The sequence below is a fragment of the Rhinoraja longicauda genome, chromosome 26 (genome assembly GCF_053455715.1).
Source record: "Rhinoraja longicauda isolate Sanriku21f chromosome 26, sRhiLon1.1, whole genome shotgun sequence".
Classification (NCBI taxonomy): domain Eukaryota; kingdom Metazoa; phylum Chordata; class Chondrichthyes; order Rajiformes; family Arhynchobatidae; genus Rhinoraja; species Rhinoraja longicauda.
The window spans coordinates 31,821,793-31,841,309 of NC_135978.1; the positions used below are offsets into that span (position 1 = coordinate 31,821,793).

General features: G+C 45.5%; 1 protein-coding gene across 1 annotated transcript in view; it reads left to right on the forward strand.

Moving 5' to 3' along the window:
* The first annotated feature begins 244 nt into the window (after nt 1–244).
* The window catches only part of heatr6 (HEAT repeat containing 6), a 98,409-nt gene continuing 79,136 nt past the window's right edge, over nt 245–19,517 (forward strand). The window contains exon 1 of the mRNA XM_078422154.1: nt 245–496. Within this exon, the coding sequence (XP_078278280.1) occupies nt 263–496 (234 nt within the window). The 5' untranslated portion in view covers nt 245–262. The remainder of the gene's footprint in view (nt 497–19,517) is intronic.

Consider the following 19,517-nt stretch of genomic DNA (forward strand, 5'->3'; position numbering starts at 1 on the left):
ACTTGCCGGGGGATCGGTTTGCCGGGGGATCACTTTGCCGGGGGATCACTTTGCCGGGGATCACTTTGCCGGGGGATCACTTTGCCGGGGGATCGGTTTGCCGGGGGATCGGTTTGCCGGGGGATCGGTTTGCCGGGGGATCGGTTTGCCGGGGGATCAGTTTGCCGGGACCCCTGCCTTTGACCCGGAAGGAGCGGCGGTGGCGGCGGCGTGCGGCCGTTGCCGTGGAGACCAGGCCTGCTTGCCGGAAGCGCGCCGAGCCATGGCTGCCGAGCGGGGCCACGGGGAGCCGGCGGCGGCGGCAGCGGGAGCAGTGACGCTGGTGGCGGGCGCGACCACCACCACCACCCACCCCAGCGGCGACTTCAACCGCTTCCGCAACAAACTCTTCACCATCAGGGCCTCGGAGAGCGAGAACTTCAAAACCGAAGTGAACCTGGTCTTCGATCAGCTCATCTCGGAGAATTACCTCCACCATTCCAGCATAAGCCGCGAGGTAAGGGCCGTGCCGGGCCGGGCCACAGCGTGTGTGGCAGCGCCTGTATAACCGCATACTCACCTCCTGCTGCACTTCATTGCCGCACTCAAACATATTCGGCTGGTCCGAGAAATAGGACGTAGTGTGGACATTACCCCCCAATCCCAGACACACGATCCTCACCCACCCAGGAGTTTCCCCACCTGCTTGAAGGTGAGACTCCTGGCCACGTTTCTAAAATTATTGGTTAAGCCTTCTAGATCGCCCGAAGGCCATCGAAGACGTTTTTTTAAAAATAACACAGGTCTTAACATAAAGTCGTTGGAATCGCGTGGAAGCGATTGTTGACAGAATTGGTTTAAAAAAGCAGAATCCATCAGGGGTTTCAATTGGAAGTTGGACAGAGATTAGTTTGTTTATTTACTTGTCTAATTTTAAAATCCGTATATACAGAATTTTGTTGTTTATTATGGATTTTACAAAGTACCATGTTTACATACCTAAGGTATTTATTCACAAAATGCTGGAGTAACTCAGCAGGTCAGGCAGCACCTCAGGAGAGAAGGAATGGGTGACGTTTCGGGTCGAGACCCTACATACCTGTCGTGCTGCTGCAAGTAAGAATTTCTATCTGTACATTGTGGACAGCTCAATTGTAATCATACTGTAGATGGCCTTTCTGCTGATTGTACGGAGTTTGTACGTTCTCCCGTTTGTGGGTTTTCACCAGCATCTCTGGTTTCCTCCCACACTCCAAAGACGTACAGGTTTGTAGGCTAATTAACGTGATGAAATTGTAAATTGTCCCTAGTGTGTGTAGATTAGTGTTAGTGTGCGGGGATCGCTTGTCGGCACCAACACGGTAGGTTAAAGGACCTGTTTCTGTGCTGTATCTCTAATCGAGACTAACACAAAAAGACACAAAGTGCTGGAGCAGGTCAGGTAGCATCTCTGGAGAACATGGATGCTTTGGGTCGAGACCCATTCTTCAGGCTCTCGGTCTGGGACTGGGCCTGGAATCCAGATGAGTTGACAGCCCCTGCCTGCTGACGGCTGTGGGAGAAGCGAGGATGTGTGGGGAATTATTGATCGTGGCCCACGGGCAGCTGGAGGATGGGTAAGAATCGGCAGTGGCGGAGACAGGTGCAGCCTAGAAGTGGGTGACGAAGCTGTGTGGGCTAGAGGTGGCGGCAGTAGGGCTGGCCTGGAATCCGATGGAGAAGCGTTGTAGGTCCGGCCTGGATGCGGCCAGAGTGGCGGTGCTGGTCGGTGGTTTGTGTCAATAGACAATAGGTGCAGGAGTAGGCCATTTGGCCCTTCGAGCCAGCACCACCATTCACTGTGTTCATGGCTGATCATCCACAATCAGTACCCCGTTCCTGCCTTCTCCCCATATCCCTCAACTCCGCTATCGTTAAGAGCTCTCTCTTGAAAGCATCCAGGGAATTGGCCTCCACTGCCTTCTGAGGCAGTGAGTTCCACAGATTCACAACTCTGAGTGAAAATGTTTTTCCTCGTCTCTGTTCTAAATGGCCTATCGCTTATTCTTAAACTGTGGCCCCTGGTTCGGGACTCCCCCAACATCTGGAACATGTTTCCTGCCTCTAGCGTGTCCAATCCCTTAACATGTTTCAATAAGATCCCCTCTCATCCTTCAAAATTCCAGAGTATACATGCCCAGTCGCTCCAGTCTTTCAACGTACAACAGTCCCGCCATTCCGGGAATTAACCTTGTGAACCTACGCTGCACTCCCTCAATAGTAAGAAAGTCCTTCCTTAAATTTGGAGACCAAAACTGCACACAATACTCCGGGTATGGTCTCACTAGGGCCCTGTACAACTGCAGAAGGACCTCTTTGCTCCTATACTGAACTCCTCTTGTTATGAAGGCCAACATTCCATTAGCTTTCTTCACTGCATGCTGTGATTGATGAACTAGGACACCCAGATCTCGTTGTACTTCCCCTTTTCCTAACTTGACACCATTCAGATAATAATCTGCCTTCCTGTTCTTACCACCAAACTGGATAACCTCACATTTATCCACATTAAACTGCATCTGCCATGCATCTGCCCACTCACACAACCTGTCCAAGTCACCCTGTATCCTCATAGCGTCCTCCTCACACTTCACACTGCCACCCAGCTTTGTGTCATCTGCAAATTTGCTAATGTTACTATTAATCCCTTCATCTAAGTCATTAATGTATATTGTAAATAGCTGCAGTCCCAGCACCAAGCCTTACGGTACCCCACTAGTCACTGCCTGCCATTCTGAAAGGGACCCATTTATCTCTACTCTTTGTTTCCTGTCTGCCAACCAATTTTCTATCCATGTCAGTACCCTACCCCCAATACGATGTGCTCTAATTTTACCCACCAATCTCCTGTGTGGGACCTTATCAAAGGCTTTCTGAAAGTCCAGGTACACTACATCCACTGGCTCTCCCTTGTCCATTTTCCTAGTTACATCCTCAAAAAATTCTAGAAGATTAGTCACGCACGATTTCCCCTTCGTAAATACGCGCTGACTCGGAACAATCCTGTTCCTGCTATCCAAATGTTCTGCAATTTCTTCTTTTATAATTGACTCCAGCATCTTCCCCACCACTGATGTCAGACTAACTGGTCTATAATTTCCTGTTTTCTCTCTCCCTCCTTTCTTAAAAAGTGGGATAACATTAGCTACCCTCCAATCCACAGGAACAGATCCTGAATCTATAGAACTTTGGAAAATGATCACCAATGCGTCCACAATTAAGTACCTCGGGATGCAGACCATCAGGCCCCGGGAATTTATCAACCTTCAGTCCCATCAGTCTACCCAACACCATTTCCCGCCTAATGTGAATTTCCTTCAGTTCCTCCGTCACCCTAGGATCTCTGGCCACTAGAACATCTGGGAGATTGTTTGTGTCTTCCTTCGTGAAGACAGATCCAAAGTACCTGTTCAATTCATCTGCCATTTCCTTGTTCCCATTATAAATTCACCTGCTTCTGTCTTTAAGGGACCCACATTTGTCTTAACTATTTTTTTCCTCTTCACGTACCTAAAGAAGCTTTTACTATCCTCCTTTATAGTCTTGGCTAGCTTACCTTTGTACCTCATCTTTTCTCCCCGTATTGCCTTTTTAGTTGCCTTCTGATGCTCTTTAAAAGAGTCCCAATCCTCTGGCTTCCCACTCATCTTTGTTATGTTAAACTTCTCTTTTATTTTTATACTATCCTTGACTTCCCTTGTCAGCCATGGTCACCTCTTACTCCCCTTAGAATCCTTCTTCCTCTTTGGAATGAACTGATCCTGCACCTTCTGTATTATTCCCAGAAATACCTACCATTGGTGTTCCACTGTCTTCCCTGCTAGGGTCTCTTTCCAGTCAACTTTGGCCAGCTCCTTCCTTATGCCTCCATAGTCCCCTTTGCTCAACTGTAGTGCCGACACTTCCGATTTACCCATCTTTCTCTCAAATTGTATTATGATCACTACCTTTTACCTTGAGATCCCTTATCAAATCCTATTCATTACGCAACACTAAATCCAGAATTGCCCTGGTAGGCTCCAGTACAAGCTAAGAATCCATCTCGGAGGCACTCCACAAACTCCCTTTCTTGGGATTCCAATCTACCTGCAGGTTGAAATCTCCCATAACCACCGTAGCATTACCTTAACTCTTGATTCAACTTGCACCCTATGTCCAGGCTACTGTTTGGGGGCCTGCAGATAACTCCCATTAGGGTCTTTTTACCCTTACAATTCCTCAGTTCTGTCCATACTGACTCTACATCTGCTAATTCTACGTCACCCCTTGCAAGGGACTGAATATCATTCCTTACCACAGAGCGACCCCACCCCCTCTGCCCACCTATCTGTCTTTTCGATAGGTCGTATACCCCTGAATATTAAGCTCTCAGCCCTGGTCCTCTTGCAGCCATGTCTCTGTAATTCTCACAACATCATACTTGCCAATATCTAACTGAGCCTCAAGCTCAGCCACTTTATTTTTTATACTTCGCGCATTCAAATACAACACTTTAACTTCGGTATTCACCTCCCTTCTCACACTATTGTCCGCGACCATACTCTCTTATCCCTTCTCAAACTTTCCTTCCCATTAATTCGGGAGTCTTTTGCAACTTTTCCTGCAATCGCTTCCCCTTTAACTCCATCTTTATAGTTCCTATTTGTCAACCCCTCCCCCCACTATTTAGTTTAAAGCCACACGTGTAACATTTGCAAACCTGCCTGCCAGAATGTTGGTCCCCCTCCAGTTAAGGTGTAACCCGTCCCTTTTGTACAGGTCACCCCTACCCCAGAAGAGATCCCAATGGCCTATAAATCTAATTCCCTGCAACAGCCCCTCAGCCATACATTCATATCCCCCAACTCCCTCACCAGCACGAGGTACAGGAAGCAATCCAGAGATAACAACCCTAAAAGTCCTGCTTTTTAGTCTTCTTCCCAACTCTTTAAACTCACATTGCAGAACCTCCTTCCTCTTCCTCTTGATGTCATTTGTGCCCACATGCACAACTATTTGTGGCTGTTCACCTTCCCTCTCGAGGATGTTCTGAAGTCAGTCCATGACATCTTGAACCCTGGCACCAGGGAGGCAACAGACCATCCGAGAGTCTCACCTGCCACCACAGAATCTCCTGTCCACACCTCAGACAATGGAGTCACCTACCACTATGGCTTTGCCCGACGTCGGTCTCACCGGTCGAGTCTCATCATTAGTATTGGGGCTACCGACCTGTCTGCCGTTCGGACTGGAAGCATCGTCTGCCCCGACAGCTCCCAAGAGGGTGTATCTGTTTTCATTCAGCACAGCCACAGGGGTGTCCTGCACTCCACTTGTACTCCCCTTTCTCACAGTCAACCACCTTTACTCTTCTTGTATCCTTGGCGTGACAACCTCACTGTAGGTCCTGTCCAGGATACTCTAATTTTCCCAGATGGCCCCGAGGTCAACCAACTGCTTCTCCAGTTCCTCAACGCATTCACTCAGGAGCTGGACCTGGACACAATTCCTGCAGGTGTAGTTTCCAGAAGCTCCAGCAGTGTCCCTGCCTTCCCACATCCTACAGGAAACACACTGTACCAACATGCCTGCCATTTCTTCAGTGACAAAAATCAGGGTTCAAACAAGTGTCGCCTCCTCACCAAAGACTCACTATTTACCTTCCAAGGCACTTCACCTCCAAGGCCACTCTGCTACAGCTGCACTTATTTTGTTTCAACTACTTTAGGGCTGATTAGTAAATTGATTAGTAAATTACCTGAACCTGAAGGTCTTGGTGCTCTTTTTAAACTGCCTTTAGCTATGACTCACCTTCTTTTGTAACAAACCTTCTAGCCGATGAACTCTTTACTCCATTTTCAAACTGCACAACGCAAGTACAGCACTAGAACCTGGGTCTTGGTGCTCTTGTTAAACTCGGCAGCACAAATTTATTATAAAGAGGTTTGTAATAACGAGGGTTTACTGTATGAGTTTAGAGAGACAGTATGGAAACGGGTCATTCGGCCCACTCAGTCCACACCAACCATTTCATCACCTGTTCACACTAGTTCTATGTTATCACACGTTCTCATTCACTCCCTACACACTAGGGGCAATTTACAGATGCTAATTAACCTGCAGACCTTTACATCTTTGGGATGTGGGACAAAACTGGTGCACGCGGAGAAAACCCAAACGGTCACAGGGAAATCGCGTAAAGTGAACACCGACAGCACCCGAGGTCTGGATTGGACCTTCTCTGGTGCTGTGAGGAAGCAGCTCTACCAACCGCACTACTGTGACAAATATTCACAGCATAACCAATGCTACAAACAAATCCTTTTTCAAATGTGGTCTGTTACATGGTCTTTAGTAGTGGGATCCCTAGTAAATATCCTCCTCCCTCATATTACATTATATTATATTATATTATTTTTTATTATACAATGTATCTCCTCCTCCCTTATCCTAGCAATGATAATAAACTATCAAACATTATAAACAAGACACCTATGTCTTCTCTGCATAACTGCTGCTTAACAATTTGTTGCTTTTATTTTGTTTATTTGGAAGACTTAATCTTATTGTAAAGCCACTGTGGATGTGTCAAAGTTGTCAACAAATAATGGTGTTAATAAGATAGAAATTTCATAAAATTATAGCGTTGTGAGATGTCTTGCCATGTGCTGCTTTTAAGTGATTACACTGAGGTTATCAGCTTCATCCATATGCAGTATGTTAAAATGGTTTGATTTATCAGGTCAATTGGATGAAAAATAGTAACTTAGGCAAGGGGTGTATAAATCGTGTGAGGAATTGATAAGGTGAATGCATAGAGTATTTTACCAAGAGCCGGAGGACATGGGTTTAAAATGGGAAAGATTTAATAGGAAATTGAGCGGCAACTTTTTTCACCAGAGTAGGTAGTTGAGGCAAGTACACTAACAGCACTTGAGAGACACTTGGAGGGGTGTGTGGATAGCAATGTTTCAGAGAGATACGGACCAAATGCAGGCAAAGGGAACTAGCTTAGATAGGGAATTTTGGTCGGCTGAAGGGCTGTTTCCATGCTGGATGACTGTGAATCTAAATGATTAGAGGGTGGTTAACAACTGGGAAATAAGATCTCAACTTGTGAAAGGATATGGAAAGTGAATTGTACATTCTGTTCATGAATTTGGAACATGACCATTTGATCAAATTGTCTTCGAGGCTGTGGCATGTGTCTCAGTAGCAGCAGTAAGTACAGTTAAGCAATAATTGTAACCTAGTGAAATATCAGTGCTGTGACTCATGTGGTGTAATGTGTTTGAGCAATGTAATTGACAATGTTAATGCAAGTTTGTCCATTTTTTAAGGAGAGATAATGAACCAATTAGTTTTTTTGATATTGGGATATGCATGATGTATAATTGCTTTTTCTCATTCATTGGGTCACTTCAAAACTGCGCAGCAGTAGAGTTGCTGCCTTCCAGCACTAGAGATCCGGGTTCTATCCTGACTATGGGTGCTGTCTCTACGGAGTTTGTACGTTCTCCCCGGGACCGAATGGGTTTTCTCCAGGTGCTGCGGTTTCCTCCCACATTCCAAAGATGTGCAGGATTGTACAAAGGTTGTAAATTGTCCTCAATGTGTGCAGGATAGCATTAGTGTATGGGAATTGTTGGTCTGTGCGGACTTGGTGGGCCACAGGGCCTGTTTCCGTGCCGTATCTCTAAACTAAACTAAAACCGATGCTAAAGTAATTAACTCTTAAAAAGGCCTGATACAATTAACTGAATAATTATCGACAAGGAGATGTAGACAGACTGGTGGAATGTGTTGATGGCAGCTGAGAATTGTCACGTGTTATGTTTGCGGGAAAGAATATGAACATGCATTTTAAACTAGAGGAAAAAAATCTATAAGGGTTACAAGACCATTGAGATCTCGGGGGCGTGTCCATAGCTGATTTAAAGTGGCAGGCTAGATTCAGAAAGTGATTTTAAAAAGCACAGGCAATCATCCCACGCTCAATAAATAGAGTACAAAAGCAAAGAGGTCATGACGAGACCTCATAAAACATTGGCACTGGCTCAACTGGATGGTTGATTATTGTGCAACTTGGAAAATAGGAGTGTCTGATGGTGGATCAGACATGGTGATCGAAAATCATGAATTACATGGACAGATCGGAAAAAGAGAAACTAGCGTGGCCACAAAGGGAGGAATGGCCTTCCATTTTATGCAGTGAAATAAATATTTAAGGAATATAATGGAATGAATAATTTATGGAGAATTAGAGATATGTATTTCCGAATGTCAATTTCTCTGGAGAAAATTAGTTGTTGGCTTCTTGAAACTTTTCTAGACCATAGAGCAGTAGGGCACAGGAATGAGCCACAATGTGTGTGACGAACATATGTCAAGTGAAACTGATCTGATCTGCCTGATCATGATCCATATCTCTCTGTTCCCTGCACTTCCGTGTGCCTATCTAAAAGCCTCTTAAACGCCACAATCGTATCTGCCTCCATTATCACCCATCCTAATGCGGTTCAGGCCCCCACTTCTCTTTGTGTAAAAAAAGCTTGGCCTACACATGTCCATTAAACTTTCCCACTCTCATCTTATATCCATGTCCTCTAGCGTTGTACATTTCCACCCTGGGAAAGGTTTTCTGACTGTCAACCCGCTCTATGCCTCTCATAATTTTATATATCTATCTAGTCTGTGGGCCTGATGCTGAGCCTCGAACTCAGCTGAGGCGACGCTCCGGCCTGCTGGTGGGCTATATCTCTTGTTTCCCTTTCCCCTGACTCTCAGTTTGAAGAAGGGTCTCGACCCGAATCGTCACCTAATCCTTTTCTCCAGTGATGCTGTCTGACCCGCTGAGTTACTCCAGCTTTTTCTGTCTATCTTCAGTCTCCCCTCAACCTCTGCCGTTCCAGAGAAAACAATCTAAGTCTATCTAACCTTTCCCTGTAGCTGAAATCCTCTCATCCAGGTGGCATTCTGGTAACCTTCCTCTGTACCCCCACCCCTTTCCAAAGCTACACAGGTTTCCTGTAATGGGGCAACCAGAAAAGTGTGGCATGGTGGCGCAGCAGTAGAGTTGCTGCCTTGCAGCACCAGAGACCTGGGTTCCATCCTGTCTACGGGTGCTGTTTGTACAGAGTTTCTACGTTCTCCCCATGACTTGTGTGGGTTTTCTCTAGTCATCCGGTTTCCTCCCACTCTCCAAAGAAATACAGGTTTGTAGGTTAATTGCCTTGGTATAATTGTGAATTTTGTTAGTGTACTGGGATCACTGGTACATGCGGACTTGGCGTGCCGAAGGGCCTATTTGCACGCTGTATCTCTAAACTGAACTGCATACAATACTCCAAGTAAGGCCCAACCAAAGTCCGATAGAGTTGCACACTCTATATGTTGTGTAATCACTGTTTTGAGAATGTGTAACAGGAAGAAATTAAAATACAGTTTGGAGAGAATAGATAGTCTTCATGGGTGAAAAAGATAAACCTGGATAACATGTTCAAGGTGGGGCGAAGGGCCTGTTTCCATGCCGTAGAGCTCTATGATTCCCTGACTCTGGATGGTTCTTATACTAATTTTGATTATAAATACACCAATGTTTTCGTTGATGATGCTCCCCTTTAAAAGAGCAATTTGGTATATTGCAGGAAATATTCCATAGTTTCCAACACCTCAAGATTTTATTTATACAATGCCTGCTCTGTGCCTTTAGCAAAACCCGTGAAGTGGGACTGCTGCGCTAGTGTGCAATATGTACGACAGGCTGTAGATCAGAACAACATGTCACTGGGAAAGAGCCACTGATTTTTATCTGCTTCCATTTTTCTAATCCTTTCAAAACTACGATGCTTTTCATACTTCCATCACTTGATTTTGCACATCTGCTTGTTTTCCTGGTTTCTTCCTCTTTTCTTTCTGATGTTGTGTGGCCATCAGTCCATGCTGTTATTTTGATGTGCTCTTTCCTCAAACTTTCTGAAACTCTGCTCTCCCACAAAAGCAGAAAGAATAGAAATATGAGCAGGCAAATTGCGGCACAATTCGGTGAGGTCATGATTAATTCTGTGCTTCCAAATCAACTTTTCCACTCAATCCCCACGTTCTCCGGTTCCCTTATTGCTGAAAAAACTATTGATCTCAGCACTCAACAAGACAGCATCCACGGTCCGCTCATGGAGAATTCCGAAGATTTACAATCTTTAGTGTGAGTGAAATTTTTCTCATCTCTGACTTGAACAACTGACATTTTATCCAGAGGTTGCTCGGTGGCGCAGCAGTAGTGTTTTGTCCTTACAGCGCTTGCAGCGCCGGAGATCCGGGTTCCACCCTGAGTACGGGTGCTGTCTATACGGAGTTTGTACGTTCTCCCCGTGACCGCGTCGGATTTCTCCGAGATCTTCGATTTCCTCCCACACTCCAAAGACGTATAGGTTTGTAGGTTAATTGGCTTGAGTTTGTATACTTGGTATAAGTGTAAATTGACCCTAGTGTGTGTAGGCTTGTGTTAATGTGCGGGGATCGCTGGTCGGTGTGGACTCGGTGGGCCGAAGGGCCTGTTTCCGTGCTGTATCCCTAAACTAAACTAAACCTGTCAATAAAATGGAGTGCCTCAGAGGTCAGTGCTATTTGTCATCTATCTTGTAATTTGTCAACTATAACAATGATTTGAATGTGAATAGACAAGACACAGTAAGTTTGCAGATGAGAGTAAAATAGTTGATTTGTAGATAGAACATATAAAGTTCAACGCAGGAACAGGCCCTTCGGCCCATAAATGTCCGTGCCAAACATGATTGCAAGCTAAATTAATCTTGTCTGCTTGTAACGATCCATATCAATAGACAATAGACAATAGGTGCAGGAGGAGGCCATTCGGCCCTTCGAGCCAGCACCGCCATTCAATGTGATCATGGCTGATCATTCTCAATCAGTACCCCGTTCCTGCCTTCTCCCCATACCCCCTGACTCCGCTATCCTTAAGAGCTCTATCTAGCTCTCTCTTGACATTTATCTTCATTCTTTGCATATCCATTCTTTGCATTTCCATGTGCCTATTTAAAAGTGAATTAAACACCACTCTCATATTTGCCTCCATCGAGGGTTCCAGACACTCACCACACTATGTTTAACAAAAACCTTGACCCGCAAATCATATTTAAACTTTGCTCTTTTCACTTTAAAGTTGTGCCTTCTAGTCTTTGACATTTACAGCCTGTGAAAAAAGGTCCTGATTGCCTATCCTACAGGCATGTGAATTTCCGCGTTTTTAAATCCATTTTCCGCGCTTTTTGCTTGATTTCCGTGTTTTTCACTTTGCCAAATAAACGGAGAAATCGGATCGGAAAAAAATGATGAAAAAAAATAACGGATGTATAGACTTGTAATGAACACTAGGTTCCGCTAGAGGTCGCTAGGGGTTCCGTGAGAATTCCCCCGCGCCCTGGAAGTCTCCCCGAAAATGTGGCGCCTCGGCTGGGCAAAGCAGCCAATCTCAACCTCATCGGGACTTCCATGGCTGATCGGTGGGTTGAATTTGCAACCTCCGGCCTGGGCTCTGGAACTCCAGCCCAGCTGGAGCCAGCAAATCTATCCCCATAGCCGACTTCCTTGGCCTGCTGGATAAGCCAGCAAAGCTCTGGAACCAAGAGTGCCAGAAAATCAGTGGTGGAACTGTAATGAGTAAATATTAAATTTAAGTGCACGATTACATAACTAAATTAATTAAGACAGGTTTAAAATTTATGTATAAATATAAATATAAAATCTATTTATGACTTTAATAATTTTATATATTTCTATGTGGTCTCTCAGTCTCCTACGCGCCAAGTTTGACCAACCTCTGCTTATAGCTAATACCCTCTAATCCAGGCAGCATTCTGGTAAATCTCTTCTACACCCTCCCGAAAGTCTCCACATCCTTCCTGTATTGGACTGACCGGAACTGTACGCAATATTCCAAGTGACTTCTAAACAAAGTTGTATAAAACTGCATGATGACTTCCTGACTCTTGTACTCAATGCCCCGACCGATGATGGTAAACATACCATAGACTGCCTTTACCACTCTATCTACTTCTGTTGTTACTTTCAGGGACCTATGGACTTGAATCCCCAAAACATCTCCATACATTAATGCTGTAATGAGTCTTGCCATGACTCTACTCTTACATTCGGCCTCCCAAAGTGCAACACCTCACACTTGCTCGGATTAAACTCCATCTGCCAATTTTATCCATCCATTTCTGTAGTCGATCTATATCCTGCTGTATACTTTGACAGCCTTTGCAGTCCGCTACTCTAGCAATCTGCAAACTTACTAACCGACTTATCTACATTTATGTCCAAGGTATTTATTCACAAAATGCTGGAGTAACTCAGCAGGTCATGCAGCATCTCAGGAGAGAAGGAATGGGTGACGTTTCGGGTCGAGACCCTTCTTCAGACTGATGTCAGGGGGGTGGGACAAAGGAAGGATATAGGTGGAGACAGGAAGACAGTGGGAGATCTGGGAAAGGGGAGGGGAAGAGAGGGACAGAGGAACTATCTAAAGTTGGAGAAGTCAATGTTCATACCGCTGGGCTGCAAGCTGCCCAGGCAATATATGAGGTGCTGTTCCTCCAATTTCCGGTGGGCCTCACTATGGCACTGGAGGAGGCCCATGGCAGAAAGGTCAGACTGCCTGCTGTACCTGCGTGCTAACTTGAAGTGACAGATGGCAAAGACACCGAGACAGTGGGGAGTTGAAGTGCTCGGCCACCGGGAGATCAGGTTGGTTAAGGCGGACTGAGCGAAGGTGTTGAGCGAAACGATCGCCGAGCCTGCGTTTGGTTTCACCGATGTAAAGAAGTTGACATCTAGAGCAGCGGATACAATAGATGAGGTTGGAGGAGGTGCAGGTGAACCTCTGTCTCACCTGGAAAGACTGTTTGGGTCCTTGGATGGAGTTGAGGGGGGAGGTAAAGGGACAGGTGTTGCATCTCCTGTGGTTGCAGGGGAAAGTGCCCGGGGGTGCCCGGGGGTGGGGTGGTTTGGGTAGGAAGGAACGAGTGGACCAGGGAGTTACGGAGGGAATGGTCTCTGCGGAACGCAGAGAGGGGAGGGGATGGGAAGATATGGCCAGTGGTGGGGTCCCGTTGTAGGTGACGGAAATGTTGGCGAATGATTTGTTGGATCCGCTGGCTGGTGGGGTGGAAGGTGAGAACGAGGGGGATTCTGTCCTTGTTACGAATGGGGGGAGGGGGAGCAAGAGCGGAGCTGCGGGATGTAGAAGAGACCCTAGTGAGAGCCTCATCTATAATGGAAGAGGGCAAAGACTTGACTTGACTTGACTTGGGAAGCCCCGTTTCCTGAAGATTGAGGACATCTCTGATGCCCTAGTGTGAAACACCTCATCCCGGGCGCAGATGCGGCGTAGACGGAGGAATTGGGAGTAGGGGATAGACTTTTTGCAGGAGACAGGTTGGGAAGAAGTGTAGTCCAGATATATTTATGTACAAGTCACCAAGTACGTCCTCGACAACACAGATCCCGGTGAAACCCTACTGGTCACGGACCACCAGCCTGAATATTGTGCTTCCACCACACCCCTCTGTCTTTGATCATTGTCAAGACTCTTGCATTCTCCTCTCGCTTCTCTCAATAACCTGGTATAGATCCCATCAGGTCCTGGGGATTTATCCACCTTAATGCTCTTCGAGAGCCTCAACACCACCTTCTCCTTGATTTCAAACTGCCTTTGCATATTAGTATTCTCTACAACAGGTGCCTCCAAACTTTTCAGCATGAGGGCCACATATATTTGGCACATTTTTGCGGGCCATAGTAAAAAATAAAGAAGTGTGAGTTTTATAAATTTAATGAACTCAAAAAAGTTTAGACTAGGTTACGTTAGATTAGATTAGGAAAGGTTAAACTAGGTTAGATTAAATTAAGTTGGTTTACATTAGGTTTGTATGGCAACAAATAAATAATGTTCAATTTTTAAAAAAGAGCTTGAAATATTGTAATATACAGAAAAAATGCAGATCACCACTGGGAGAGAGAGAGAAGAGAGAGGGGAGGAGAGAGAGTGGGTGGGGGGGAGAGAGAGAGTGGGTGGGGGGAGGAGAGAGAGTGGGGGAGGGGAGAGAGTGGGGGAGGGGAGAGAGTGGGGGAGGGGTGGGGGAGGGGAGAGAGTGGGGGAGGGGAGGGGAGAGAGTGGGGGAGGAGAGAGAGTGAGTGGGGGAGGAGAGAGAGTGGGTGGGGGAGGGGAGAGTGGGTGGGGAGGAGAGAGAGTGGGGGGGTGGAGAGTGGGGGAGGAGAGAGTGGGGGAGGGGAGAGAGTGGGGGAGGGGAGAGAGTGGGGGAGGGGAGAGAGTGGGGGAGGGGAGAGAGTGGGTGGGGGCGAGAGAGTGGGTGGGGGAGGAGAGAGGGGAGGAGAGAGTGGGGGGTGAAGAGAGAGTGGGGGTAGAGAGAGTGGGGGTGAAGAGAGAGTCGGAGTAGAGGGAGCAGCGGGTGAGAGCGGGATGCAGGGAGAGGGAGGGTGTTAGAGGGTCCGGTGAAGGAGCGCCGCCACTTGCGGGGGCTGCTCCCTTCCTCCCTCTCTCCCTCCCTCTCTTTCCCCTCTTGCTCTCTCTCTCTCTCCCTCTCTTTCCCCTCTCCCTCTCTCCCAGAGCCAGTGCGATCTGTGCGAAATAAGAACAAACACAAGTGTTGTAGTTGTTGCCAGAAGCCCCGCATCCCTGGGGTGAACGGCGGCGGCGAGGAGGGAAGTTTCCTTGGGCTTGGTGTTTGCGAGGGGGCGCTGCGATCTCTCGCCTTGTCCCGGCTCTGGGTCGGTGGCGATCCCCTCTCTGGTGAACCTTTGCCGGCAGCTTCTGCCTCCAGTCCCCGCCGCCTAAGAGCTTGCTGCGGGCCGGATAAAATCTCGTGGCGAGCCGGATGTGGCCCGCGGGCCATAGTTTGGAGACCGCTGCTCTACAATAATCTCTCTACCCTCCATGTCCTTCTCACTGGTGAATACAGATGCAAAGTACTCGTTAGTAGCTCACCTACATCTCCATCTCAAACCACAATTCCCTCCTCTGTCCTTGAGCAGTCCTATATTCACCCTAGTTACTCTCTTGTTTTAATGTAGGTATAAGAACCCCTGGGATTGTCCTTAATCTGATTTGTCAAATAATGGCCGAATAAAATGGTCCATTTTGGCCCTTTTAATTGCATGCATTTGTTATTTCCTATTCATTTTGTATTCCTCAAAGGCACGGTCTGATTACATCGTCTTAAACCTTGCATACTCTGTATTTTGACCAAATTTGCAACCCCTTCAGTCACCCAAGGTTCTCTTAATTTGCCGTACTTATCCCGCCTCCTTACTGGAACATGCTGGTCCTAAACTTGTTCAACTGACCTTTAAACAACTCCCACATGTCCGATGTGGATTAGCCCAACAACAACTGCTCCCTCGGTTCTGCCGAATAACATTATATTGTGCCTTATTCCAATTTAATACCTTCCCACAAGGCCCAGATTTATCGCTATTCAAAGTAATCTTAAAACATGGGGGATTGTGATCACTAACCACAAAATGTTCTTCCACTGAAACACCAGTCACCTGGCCAGGCTTGTTTCCCATCACAACGTCCAGTATGGACCCTCCATTAATTGGATATCCACATATTGTTTTAGAAAACCGTCTTGGATCCACCCAACAAATTCTGGCCCATCTAAGCCTTTTGCACTAAGTTGGTCCTCGTCAGTTTGGTGAAGATAACATCACCCACTACGGCAACCCTGTTGCTTTTGCATCTTATGGCAATTTGTCCACATATTTGTCCCTCTATCTCCTGCTGGGTTTGGGGGGGGGGGGGGGGGCTATAGTACACTCCCATAAGAGCACCTGCACCTTTGTTATCTTTGAGCTTTTTCCATATCACCTCAGTGAATGAACCCTCCAGTATGTTCTCTTTGAGCACCGCTTTGAGTTTGAGTTTTGTTTATTGTCACGTGAACTGAGGTACAGTAAAAAGCTTTTGTTGTGTGCTAACCAGTCAGCGGAAAGACAACACATGGTGTGCTTTCTTGGCCATTGCTTTAATATGGCTGGTCTAGAGCGTTGTCCCTGATTAGTTGTGCAAATCTTCACCTCTTTTACCTTCCTCTATCATATCTGAAACATTGAGATTCTGGAGCGTTGAACTGCCAGTTGTGTCCCGCTTGATGCCACATCTCCGTAATGGCCACAACATCATAGTCCCAAGCACTAATCCAGGGTCTCAATTAATCTGCTTCACCCACGATACTCCTTGTATCGAAATAAACACACGTAGCCCATCAGCTTTGGGGGGTGGCTCGGTAGTGCAGCGGTAGAGTCGCTGCCTTACAGCGCCAGAGACCCAGGTTCAATCCTGACTACCGGTGCTGTCTGTACGGAGTTTGTATGTTCTCCCTGTGACCACGTGGGTTTGCTTCGGGTGCTTTGCTTCCCTCAAGCGTACAGGTTTCTGCTCCAAAGATGTACAGGTTTGTAGGTTAATTGGCTTTGTTAGAAAAATTGTAAATTGTCCCTAGTGTGTAGGATAGTGCTAGTGTACGGGGATCGCTGGTTGGCGGGCCGAAGGGCATGTTTCTGCGCTGTATCTCTAAACTCTAAAGCTTCACCATTTTCCTTGACCTTTTCGTGCTGTCATTTCTTTGAGAATCACCTGTCCTAATTCATATTCTTTTGATTTATTGAAATAAATTTCATAGCTTTCTGTCATGATTTGAACCTCTGACCTTCAGGTTGCTTTTTTAAAACTGCAGCCTATAATCAATCAGAATATAATTGTGGGTGTTGCTCATATTTGTCTTTTTTTCCTAAGATTAATTTAAATGTGTTTACTGTGGTTTGTGCAGTTCCAAACAAGGACTCAGACTGAAGAAAGGTCTCGACCAGAAAAGTCACCCATTCCTTCTCTCCGGACGTGCTGCCTGTCCCGCTGAGTTACTCTCCAGCATTTTGTGTCTACCTTCGATTTAAACCAGCATCTGCAGTCTTTCCTACACAAGGACTCATTTTCCCCTTGGTCCATATATCCAATGAAAATGTATATGTGGATCACTGCATTCTGAGAGGAATCAAAATCATCAGAGTCATTGCAAATATTGATATCCTTTTGGAGGAAAATTTAATTCCCCTTAGTATATAAAATCAAAATTACATATTGACTCCTGGCGACTGGCAGTTCCATGGTACCCTTCTCTCTGTTATCAGGTAGTTAATGTGACTTTTGTTCAGTTCCAGATGTGAGAATGGCGGTATTGAGCAATAAGAAGTGTCCCTACCCGAAACTTCATTGAACTGGGGGCATTGGCTTTGTCTTTTTGCACTATTATTGATTGTTTTCCATGTGTACGTGTGTGTGCATGTATGTATAGTTGCTGCAAGTAAGAATTTCATTGTTCTATCTGGGAAAAATGACAATATTGATTCTTGATGTCATCCATCCTTTTTCTCCAGAGAGACTGCCTAACCCCCTGAGTTACTCTAGCACCTCATGTCTATCTTCGGTATATACCAGCTTCTGCAGTTCCTTTCTACACAAGGCAAACTAACGACAGTTCCAGAGGAATTGATTATGTTATGAGGTTTCTCAGGTTGACTGCATTGTCGAATGCCTTCTAATATGTGTCTCAGAAACCATTACTTCACAAATAGCAATAAATCAGCCGTAAAGCTAGGTTAATATTGAGTTGAAAGATCCTGCTGGTATTGCAGAGAACTTTATGCTAATTTATACTGATCTTATATATCATCTCAAAGGATAAACAAGCCTTTAACTTCACTGAATCAGTGGCATGCCGGATCTTGTCTAGTATGTGATAATGTTCAGTAGTTGCTGGTTTATATAATTAATGCAGTTTATCGGTGCAAATAGCCAGGTTGGATTATTCAGAGAAAATCAACTGATGTTTGCATGGCGTTAGTGCAATAGATTTGTCCCATTCGTTACATGATCTGTAAGGAGAGGAATGACAAATAAACCATAAACCAAATAAACCAAAATAAACCAAAATAAAACAAATAAACAAATAAATAAACAGACAAATAAATAAACAAACAAACAGATAAATAAATAAATAAATAAACAGGTAGATAGATGAATAGACAGATAATTCTATTTAAATAACTTAATAGCTATATTTAAGAGGGAGTTAGATGTGGCCCTTTTTGCTAAAGAGATCAGGGGGTATGGAGAGAAGGCAGGTACAGGCTACTGAGCTGGATGATCAGCCATGATCATATTGAATGGCGGTGCAGGCTCGAAGGGCCGAATGGCCTACTCCTGCACCTATTTTCTATGTTTCTATGTTTCTATAAATAAATAAATGAATAGACGGATAAATAAATAAATAGACCCCCCCCCCCCCATAATTCCTGTACATCAATATGATCAAATGCAGCCAATGGAGCAGTGATTTGCAAACTTGAGATTACTTATCTTTCAGTCCTCTGGTTTATTGCATTCCCTTTGGCTTAGACCGTAGACTTTAGCGATACAGCGTGGAAACAGGCCCTTCGGCCCATTGAGTCCTCACAGACCAGATACACTGGCACTATCCTAAACACAGGAGACAATTAACAATTAACCAAAGCCAATTATCCTACACACCTAAAGGTAGACACAAAAAGCTGGAGTAACTCAGCACCTCTGGAGAGAAGGAATGGGTGACGTTTCAGGTCGAGACCCTTCTCCTGCACCCTGCACGTCTTTGGAGTGTGGGAGGAAACCAGAGCACCCAGAGAAAATCCACGTGGTCACAGGGAGAACGTACAAACTCCATGCAAACAGCACCCATAGTCAGGATCTAACCCGGGTCTCTGGCGCTGTAAGGCAGTAGCTCTGCTGCTGTGCCACTGTTCCGCCAATGCCACTTACATACTGAAGGTCTTGAATCATGGCCTTATGGGATTGCATGTGACAGCCACTCTTCATATGCGAACCTGTAAATTTGGTGACAATTGGCCGCTTAATCATGGCCCAACATATGTGGCCCAGTCAGCGGGTAGCAGGGGTACATATTTTTCATTCTATTCCAGTAAGTCTGGAAGCAGAATTGTGCTCAACGCTACTCTAGGTTAGAATAATTAACTTGGTATATTTATTCTACTTATTCTATGTACAGTGCCCTCCATAATGTTTGGGACAAAGACCCGTCATTTATTTATTTGCCTCTGTACTCCACAATTTGAGATTTGTAATAGAAAAAATCACATGTGGTTAAAGTGCACATTGTCAGATTTTAATAAAGGCCATTTTTATACATTTTGGTTTCACCATGTAAAAATTACAGCTGTGTTTATACATAGTCCCCCCATTTCAGGGCACCAGAATGTTTGGGACACATGGCTTCACGGGTGTTTGTAATTGCCATTGGAGAGATTGCACCATTTCTTTTTGTCCTTTCTACCTATATTGCCTCAGTAATGCTGAGTATTTTCAGCATTTTCTTTTCTTATATCTGATTTCTAGCATGTATTGAATTTGTTGTTGTGTTGCC